Below are 9,580 nucleotides of genomic sequence, written 5' to 3'. Positions count from 1 at the left end.
GAAGCGCCTGGGAGACAGAGGGTGGTCACGTGACAGTTGCGACCAAACTCTCGCTGGTGGCGGTCCGGCGGGCCAGAGCGGCCGCGGGTTGGTGGGTCCGGCTTCCGGTGGCGAGGGCGGTACTTCCGGGGAGGGCAGCCGGGCCGAGGGAGGAGGGTCTGACAGTTGGAGCTGCCGGGAGGGAGGGCGGGCAGCGTGTGTGGGCGCGGGCGCGGAGGGTCAGGTGAGGCGCGGGCCACGGACTGGGTGGTGGGACCGGGCAGGATGCGGAGGGGATGGATGGTGTCCTGGTTCTGGAATCAGTCTCGGCGTCGCTCTGCGGCCCGGACAAGCGACTTCTTTCTCTGAACCTCAGTTTCCTCCTCTGTAGAATGGGGGCCAGAATCTGACTGTAGCATCCTCCTTACGGCTTAGAGTGAGAGGTCTGCTCGTGCATGTCGGAGACCCTAGTTCAGCGCCTAGCACACTGCACACTTCGTTACTATACTATTATTGTTAGTACTGTACCGATGATAATGTTTGCGCTTGGCGTGGAAGATCTGGGTGTGGGAGCGTGCAATTGGAGGCCCGCCGATTTCGGTTCCAGTCCCAGCCCAGCTTTGTGGAAGTAGGCGTATGCCTGAACCTCTCTGGACCTCATTTTCCTAATCTATACAATGAGGGTTAGTAGTTCTATACCATAGGATCGTTGTGAGGATGCTGATGAAATGTGCGTGTAAATCCCTTGGCACAAGGGCTTCGCACAGTATTGAGTAGGAGCTCACTGTATTGGGACTATGATGATAATGATTCTGGGAGTCACTGGTGTAGCTGGGACTTTCGGGGAAGTAGAGGGTAGGAGGAAGCTCAGAGACAGCAATAGGAAAAACTCGGAATCTGGAATTGGGCAAATCGACATCCTGCCACTTCCTGTTTGACCAATTTTGCCAGATCTCATAGATTTAGATTTTTCTTTTTCTTTAAAAATCACTGATGCATTTTTCCTCCAGTCAGTTAATTTGAGAAGGAAATTTCGTATTGGCGTACTTATGGAAAACTAGCATTGCTGGCCGTGAAAAGAAGGAAAACGTAACCTGAAATACAACAGAAACTGAATAGTCTATTTAAATTGTAGACAGAAGCTGAAAGAGAATTGAAAAGGGAATATCACGGTCCCACGGGCACTGTCAAGTTATACTCTGTTCTTTGCTCACACTTTGCATGTGGCTGACATTAGGTCAGTGACTATCCTACCCTTTCTCTAGCTCACCGAAGTTTGATTTATTTAATGCATATGTACGTAGCACTTATCACCTGCCCAGCATTGTTTTAAGGACTCGGTGTTTATGAACTCACTTCATCCCTCTAACCATTTTAAGAATAGATACCCCTATTATTCTTGTTTTCTATTTGAGGGAAGTGACATCCAGAAAGGTTAAGGGTAACCCCTGGCCCCCAGGGGCGGGGTTTGGAAGTGGTAAAGTCAGGATGTAGATCCAAGCCTTTCAAGGGCTTAGCAGGGGAGTCTGATACATGGTAATTGCTTGAGTTTTAGGAACTGTCATTTGCTATTATTATTAATGTTCCAATTTTCACTGTTTAGAAAGTGCTGGAGATGGGCTTTTAATGGAGGAGAGAGGCAATTGAGTCCAGCAGGGGGACTTCTGCAGCTGTAGGGAGAGGATACCAGTTCCCAAAGGCTTCTGGTAAGCATTAACTGACACCTCGCAGAGACTGACCACAGCGCCTGGGTTGTAGTAATCCCTCAGCCAGTGTCAGTCATAGGCATTGGACTGACTTGGCCCTATAGTTCCTTGCTGTTTGACCTTGGACCTGCCACTTTAATTTGTAACATGGGGATCATTTTAACTTTTTTTCCCCGGGTGGTTGTGAGAGACACTGAGCTGTGTATACTCAGTGCCTGGCACGTAAACTTTCGACAAGAGTTACTGACTGGGCAGTGGATCAGGGAGAACTTGTTTTCGAATCCCAGTGAAGTCACTTGGTAAATGTGGCATTTGACAGATGACTGTACCTCGATGAGTCGTTTTTTTTTTTTCATCGATTAAAATGGGGCTAATAATAGTCCTCCCTCATGAGGAGGTTGTGAGGTGTCAGCATGATGCCTGGCTCCGGTCCTGGTGCATAATCAGTGCTTGGTATGTGACATGTTGTCTTTCTGTCTGATATATTGAAGCCTCACCATGCCCTGTTCTTGGAGAGATGCTGGTGGTGTTGGCTTTGTCCAGTGGCAAAATCCAGAAGGCAAAGTAGATCTTAGGAGTCAAGTACGGGTCAGAGTGATGTCTGTGGTCGTGTTTATCAATAAGAGATGCAACAGCAGCATCAGAGAAGGCCAGGATGAACCCCAGTTGGAGGCAGAGGGGAGAGTCTCACATCTGGGGACTTTGGGAAAGCTTCACAAAGTGGGTGACAGCCAAACAGAGTGAAGGAGAGCTTGCCAGGAGGACAGGATGAGAAAGCATTCCAGGCACAGGTGAGCTTCCGTGGGAAAACCAGGAGGCACGCAAAGCCCTAGTCGGAGGAAAGGCTAAGACAGGAGGCCTGAGAGGTAAGAATAGCCAATGCTTCCAGACTCTTAGGGTACATGGGCCCTGCCTCAGGTACTCCGAGCATAGAAGCTCATCTGGCGTTCAAGCCGTCCTCCAAGAGAAGTAACATCTGTACCATCTCGATTTCCAGATGGGGACACCAGGCCTGACTGGTGAAGTAACTTGCTGAGACCACGCAGCTAGGAAGTGGTAGAGAGCCAGATTTGAACCCCGTGGTCTGGTTCCAGAGTCCTTATTCTCATACCGTCTCTGTTGTACCAACAGAATGGGGGCAGGGAGGGGCGTTTAGTGTGATGGTGAGCAGAAAGGGTCTTCTGCACCCTGTGGAGCAAGCAGAGGAAGGTGAGGGAGAAGGATCAGAATGGGGGGCCAGGGGGTGCCTGGGTGGCTCTGTTGGTTAAGCGTCTGCTTTTGGCTCAGGTCGTGATCTCAGGGTCCTGGGGCTCCTTGCTCAGTGGGGAGTCTGCTTGTCCTTCTGCCCATACCCCCACTCTCATGCTCTCTCTTTCTCTCAGATAAATAAAATATTAAAAAAAAAAAAAAATCGGGACGCCTGGGTGGCTCAGTCGGTTAAGCGTCTGCCTTCGGCCCGGGTCATGATCCCAGGGTCCTGGGATCGAGCCCCACATCGGGCTCCTTGCTCAGCAGGGAGCCTGCTTCTCCCTCTCTCTCTCCCTCTGCTTGTGCTCTCTCTGTCAAATAAAATAAAAATCTTTAAAAAAAAAATAAAAAAAAAAAAATCGGGTCGGAGTGGGTAGAGGGGAGTAGAGTGAAGGAAGAGGGCAGAGGGCTTGGAGCAGAGGGTTGGGCCAGAGAAGGATAGGAGGGCTGAGTGGGACAAGTGGTCCTGGAGGCAGATCGCAGTGAATTATCAGGCAAGGAAGTTTTTCCCTTTAGTTTCCTTTTTTTTTTTTTTTTTGATTTTATTTATTTATTCGACAGACAGAGAGCATAAGCAGGGGACGCTGCAGCTGGGGGAGAGAGAGAAGCAGGCGCCCCGCTGAGCAGGGAGCCCAACTCGGGGCTTGATCCCAGGACCCTGGGACCATGACCTGAGCCACCCCGGTGCCCAGTAATGTTCAGGGGAAAGTCCCCGTTGGTGCTAATGTGTCCTTAACAGCTTTCTGGCACCCGCTCGTCTTACTTAAGTGGACGTTGGTTTTCCATTTCTTGTCCGAGGCTCTCCTGATGTGGTGGCCCACCTCTCTGCCCTCAGCTCCTCCTACTTGCCTCTGCTTCCCGCAGTCACCCCGGCTCCATGCCGTCTCGCACCCATGCCAGATGGGCTCCTGGCTCTGGACACTGGACTTGCTATACCTTCTCCTGGAACGCTTTTCCTCTGTAAAACCACAGGGCTCACTCCTCCACCTCTTTCGGGTCTCCTGTCGCTTTAGAGGGGTCTCCCCTGTTCGCCCCATTTCTAATCACAACCCCTCCCTGCCTTGCCAGGCTCTCTCTGTTCTGCGTGACACCGAGGGCTTTCTGACTCACCGTATTGTGATCCGTTTTGCTTGTTTACTCTCTCGTCCCCCTTCCCCTGTCCCCAACTAGATGCCACGCTCTGTATTTCTGTTCACCTCAGGATCTTTAGCTCCTAGAATAGTGCCTCGCACGTCGTAGGCTGTCGGTAAATAATTTGTGAATGGATGACTAATGGGCATTTATGGTTAAAGTCTTGAGCGGGGGGGGGGGGGGGGGTGTGGCAGTGGGGGGTGTCTTTTTTTTTTTTCTCTCCCTCTCTTATCCCAGCCAGAAACTTCTGAGGTGTGTGGGGATGGAGCTGTGGACATTTGCCATCCCTGGGCCTTGTCCCAGGCAACCATGAGAGTTGTGGCAGCTCTGTCCCAGGCTGACTTCCTGCCAGGTGTTCAGGCTATTCCTGGGCTGTGAGCCCCCAGCCTGGGCAGTCTCCTCTGGCTGGCAGGCAGGCCCGACAGGCAGCGAAGGAGGGACAAACACTCATAGCCCGATGGCGACTCATGGGCCCTCTGCCCTTGTTCTCTCTTCCAGGCTCCCGGGAGCAGCACCAGAGCCGGAGAGACAATGGTCTCAGTGACTATGGGTGAGTCTGTGGCCTTCTCTCCGGGGCTCCCCCTCCCCAGTGCCCTTTCTGAGGTATGACCTTGGACGAGGTGGGGGAGGGAGGGCCAGGTCACTGGCAGGAACAGCTGTTGCCTGAGGACCTCGGAGGCGGGGCTGCGGCCTGCCCAGGGCCTAGCCACTCTGTATCTTGGCCTCCCGATGGCATAGTCTAGCCTTAAAGAACTTGGTGATGTGGAGCCCAGCAGAGCCTCAGTTTTTTCACCTGTAAAATGGAGAAACTAGCAGTCCCCACGTCCTGGGATGCTGTAAGGGTTAAGTAGGTTATTGCATGTCCGACCTTGGGCATGGTTCCCAACAAATGTTAGCCGTTAGGATTCTCATAAGCCCCATCACTATATTCTCTTTAAGCTCTGCACCGTGGGATTGCCAAAGCACAGAGGTTAGCGGGTAGCTTGTATGTTTTTTGAGATTTGTGCCTATAGAGAAGTACATAGGACATCCTTGTGTGGTCATGAGAGCAATTAGAAAGTAAACGTGGGACTACATCCTTTATGATTCCATTTCTATAAAGCACAGAAACAGGCAAAACCAATCCATGCTGTTGGAAGGTGCTGGCTGCCCTCGAGAAACAGAGAGACATCACTACATAGGGAATGTGGTGGGGGCAGGGGGGTTTCTGGGGTGTTGGAAATGTTCTGTCTCTTGCTCTGGGTGCGGCTTCTTTTGCTCCGCATGACGGCCGGAAGTCCCCTCTGGCTGCGTGTAGCTGCAGTTCTTTCCTTTGAGCTGCTGTGTAGTATTTCTTGCGTGTGACCACCCTTGGTTTCTCTGCTTCTGTCCACGATCCTGCATTGCTTCTGGGCTGGGGCTGTTAACAGACCAGCTGCTGTGAATATTCCAGTGCGTGTCTCCTGCTATGTATGGCAAACTGTACGTCACTGAGTCCACGACACATGTTGTGTGTCCCCTCTTACTCTTTCTGGAATGGGGGTGCTCCTGACCATTTACTTTGCAGCATATTTTTCTCTTTAGTAGGACGTGAAATGATGGCAAGGGCCCGATGTGGGGACGTTTGCAGTTCCTCGACTTTGCTTCAGGCAGCTAGCCACCCCCAAACGATGTGGCTTCTTTTCCCTCCTTAATAACAACATAACTGAGATACGGTTCACATTTTATATGATTCCCCTATTTAAAAAGTGTCCAGTTCAGTGGTTTTTATATTCTGTGTTCAGAGTTCTGCAACCATCAGCACAGTCAGTTTCAAAACCTTTTCATCACTCCCGGAAAGCCCCCATACCCATTAACTAACAGTCACTCTCTTCCCTGCCAGCCCTTGGCAACCACTAATCTGCTTTCTGTCTCTGTAGATCTCTATAGATATTTACCTATTCTGGACATTTCATATAAGTGGGATCATTATGTGTTTTTTTTTTTTAATGGACAAAGTTGCCTGCTTTTGGCTAATGGAACCCAGGGCCCCATGCCTGGGCAGGTGGATAGTGCCTGTGTAAGGCAGAAAAAGGCCCCCTGTCCTCTGGGCTGGTGGCAGAAGTCCTGAGGGCACGAGCTCCTCACCTCCCCTCAATCTTGGGGAGATAGGCCTGTGGCCAGGTGGGCAGAGGGGTGGCCCCTGGGCCTGTGCCCGATCCCTGAAGTCACCTAGACCAGAGTCTCTTTCCCCACTCTGAGCCTCAGTGGTTTTATAAGCAAAATGGGCATAGCAGTAGCAAATTTCTTGTTTTGATTGTTGGGTGTAGTGCTATTAAAGAAAAAGTTTCCCCAGTGAAACCACGGCACACCATTGATTGCCCGGTGGTTCTTAGTTTCAGAGATGTTAAAATGTGAAAAGAAAGTTCTTAGAATTAGTGATCTTATCTAACACCCGTTGGCCAGACCAGGGTCAGTTTGAAGGTCACACCCAAGAGGCTAAACAGACAAGTTTAGAAAAAAATAAGGCTTCATGGGTGGGTGTGTCCCTGGTCTTGGCCTTGGCGGTGGTAGTGGTGGCAGAATAAGAATAGCAGCAGCTGCTATGAGATGAGATTGTCCCCTGGGCCAGGTGTCACTTAAAGTCCTTTATGGGGCTTTATGGGGACTCTCACCGAGTCTGCACTGTGATCCAAGTATGCAAGAATGTGGGCGTTACCACTGGAATGTGAGCTCGATGAGGGCAGGGACGTTGTCTTGTGGTTGTCTTGTGTCCCGGAATCCCCGGTCCTTAAAAATGGGACCTGGCCTGTGCCAAGTCCTCGGTAAGTCCTTACTGAGTGTATTATCCCTAAATTTACAGAGGCGGAAACGGAGACCCCCAAGCTTTAATTTCCCATAGGCCCTTAGCCAGGAGGTGGCAGAGCCAGAATTTGAACCCAAGCACCAAAGCCTCTGCTTGCTGCTTCTGTGGTGAGGAGAGGGCTTGCTGACGCTCATGGGCCGGCTGTGTCCCTTCTTTCCGGTCACCTGTGGATCCTGTCACCCTCGGGAGCTGGGCCTGCCAATGGGGACCAGGGCGGAGAACCCAGAGTCCCGGCTCCCTGAACTCGGGCACCGGCCAAGCATGGGGATGATCGTGGTGGCTCGCAGCCAGGGCAGAGCTGTGAGCAGAAGGGCCGTACAGAGGCACATGGGCTTCGTGTTCTCAGTCTCCTCAGGCCTCCTTCGTGGCCTCAGTCTCCTGGTTGGCAGAGTGAGGGAGTCCTAATGCTGCTGAGCTCCTCACAGGGGTGTGGGCGGGCTGAGTTCCACTGTTTCGTGAAGCGCTCGGCCAGGGCCTGGCGTACGGTGAGCATCTAATTTGTGGGAGCCGTGGTTTTGCGGCTACTCTTCTCTGGAGAGAATAATGGGAATAATGAGCCCTGTCCATCCCCCAGCCACTTCCGAGTGGATCCAGTTCTTTAAGGAAGCCGGCATTCCTCCGGGGCCTGCTGTCAATTACGCTGTGATGTTTGTGGATAATAGGTAAGGGGGCCAAGGGGACAGAGCGGGAACTTGGAGAGAGGAGGGGAGCGGTGGGGGGAGAAGGGAGCTGGCTGGCCCATCCGTCCTGACCCACTGTGGCCTCACTGGTGACCCTCCCCTGCAGGATCCAGAAGAGCATGCTGCTGGATCTCAACAAAGAGATCATGAATGAGCTGGGCGTGACTGTGGTGGGCGACATCATTGCCATCCTCAAGCATGCCAAGGTGGTGCACCGTCAGGTGGGTGCGCAGCCCAACCCCTTGGTCCCTCGGTTTAAGGTGCGGTGGAGGGACGGTGGCAGAGCCAGCAGGAGGCTTGGAAGCAAAAGCAGGCAGACCTGAGTTCCAAGGCTGGTTGTACCATTTGCTGTGTGACATTGGGTGTGTTGCCTAACCTCTCTGAGCCTTTCTTTCTCCATTGGTAGAATGCAGATAGGCAGACCTATCTTGCAAGGTGGTTTATTTAACTGAATTAAATAAAGCCCCAGTACAGTGTAAATAGTTGGGCCTCAGTAAAGGCTCTCTATTAATCATTACTAGTTCTCATCTTCCTCATAATGATGATCATCATTAGCAGGACTCTTCTCTGTCCCCAGGACAGGAGCTCCCCCTGTGGGACTCGGTCGGTGACTTGGCCAACAACATGGTTATTCCATTCTTGGCCCTTCCACTTACAGTGACCTTAGACAAGTGATCTTTACCTCCCTGAGTCTCTCTGAAACAGGCTTTTCACACTCCACTCCTGTATGGGGGACTGTGGCCACCTGCCAGATAGTGTGTGTGGCACCGAGCGCCAGACCTGGAATGAAGAGCTTGTTGAATCTTGATAGCTGACACTTACCAAGGCTTTACCATAGCCTGTCAGGACCTGTCTCCATCCTTTACTCATTTTAACTCATTTATTGCTCACTCCACTCGACTGAGAAGGAAGCTTGCCTCAGAGCTGTGCTCTCAGACTCTCACTTTACCAAACACTGGCTGCTTCCCCGACCCAGGGACAGGCCTTCACCTGGCCATCATCCAGCCAGGACCCCACAGTGAGCACTCTGTCAAGTCAGGGGCATTCCCCGAGTTATCACAGAACAGGTCACTGAGCAAAGCTTTTTTTCCCCCTTTAAACTTCTAAATTTGGGAACAACTTTAGGTTTACAGAAAAGTTCTGACAACAGTACAGAAAGTTTCTGTATCTCCTTCCCTAAGCTTCCCCTCATGCTAGCACCGCACGTAAACATGGCGCGTTTGTCAAAAATAAGAAAGGAACATTAGCACGCTCCCACTAACTATACCACAGACTGCTTGGATTTTCTCAGTTCTTTCACCGATGTCTTCTTTCTCTTCCGCAAATACCACCTTGCAATTTACTTAAGTCTCCTTACGTCTCCTTGGTCTCTGTTAATTTGTGACAGTTCCATAGTCTTGCCCAGTGTTTGATGAACTTGACAGTTTTGAAGAGTACTGCTTAGGTGTTTTGCAGAACGTTTCTCCGTTTGGGTGTGTCTGCTGCTTTCTCATGGTTGGGAGTGAAATGTTCTGAAATCTCTTCTCTAGCAGCTCGGACTCTGATCCCTCCAGTGTTGCTCAGATTTCTGTTCCCGGACCTCATGTCCTTGTCCCTCTGGTAACCCAGACACCTGTTTTTTTTTTTTTTTTTTTTTTTACAGGACATGTGCAAGGCTGCCACTGAGTCAGTGCCCTGCAACCCCAGCCCCATCCCAGGCGAGATCCGCCGAGGCGCCTCTAGCGGTGAGTCCCACCCACCTAGGATTCCTTCCCTTTATTCATGTAGTTTAGTTGTCAAGGGGACACAGCTGGAGTCTGCATCTGAGGTTCTCTCAGCCGCTGATTTTCATTGGTGGCAGTTCTGTTCTATAAAGTTCTATTAAGCGAACACTGAATTAGCGAGTCCCGAGTCGCTGCTCCCGGAGGAAATACAAGGTTAGGTTCCTGCGAGCCTCTGGTTACAACATCTTTGCCAACTGATCCGTGCAGACCCGACTTTATGTGTGTTTCTGTTTAAAGACTTTTCATCTG

At 51.2% G+C, this 9,580-nt stretch overlaps 1 protein-coding gene across 8 annotated transcripts in view; it reads left to right on the top strand.

The window, feature by feature from the left end:
• Positions 1-65: 65 nt before the first annotated feature.
• The window catches only part of CUNH19orf47 (chromosome unknown C19orf47 homolog), a 33,689-nt gene continuing 24,174 nt past the window's right edge, over positions 66-9,580 (top strand). For 5 of the 8 annotated variants that reach the window (XM_028095662.2, XM_028095661.1, XM_028095660.1 and 2 more), the window contains exons 1-6: positions 159-223; positions 1,583-1,685; positions 4,563-4,614; positions 7,463-7,550; positions 7,675-7,789; positions 9,211-9,292. In XM_028095662.2, the coding sequence (XP_027951463.1) occupies positions 4,596-4,614; positions 7,463-7,550; positions 7,675-7,789; positions 9,211-9,292 (304 nt within the window). In that variant the 5' untranslated portion in view covers positions 159-223; positions 1,583-1,685; positions 4,563-4,595. Of the gene's footprint in view, positions 92-158; positions 224-1,582; positions 1,686-4,562; positions 4,615-7,462; positions 7,551-7,674; positions 7,790-9,210; positions 9,293-9,580 lie in introns of those variants that run through there. The other 3 variants (XM_028095663.2, XM_028095658.2, XM_028095657.2) reach the window with 2 other exon arrangements.

The sequence above is a fragment of the Eumetopias jubatus genome, unplaced genomic scaffold, assembly GCF_037043125.1.
Source record: "Eumetopias jubatus isolate StellerSeaLion01/CBP00866 unplaced genomic scaffold, mEumJub1_p1.0 scaffold_10, whole genome shotgun sequence".
Lineage (NCBI taxonomy): Eukaryota > Metazoa > Chordata > Mammalia > Carnivora > Otariidae > Eumetopias > Eumetopias jubatus.
The sequence above is the reverse complement of the archived record's forward strand: the minus strand, read 5'-3'. Positions and strand labels throughout refer to the sequence as shown.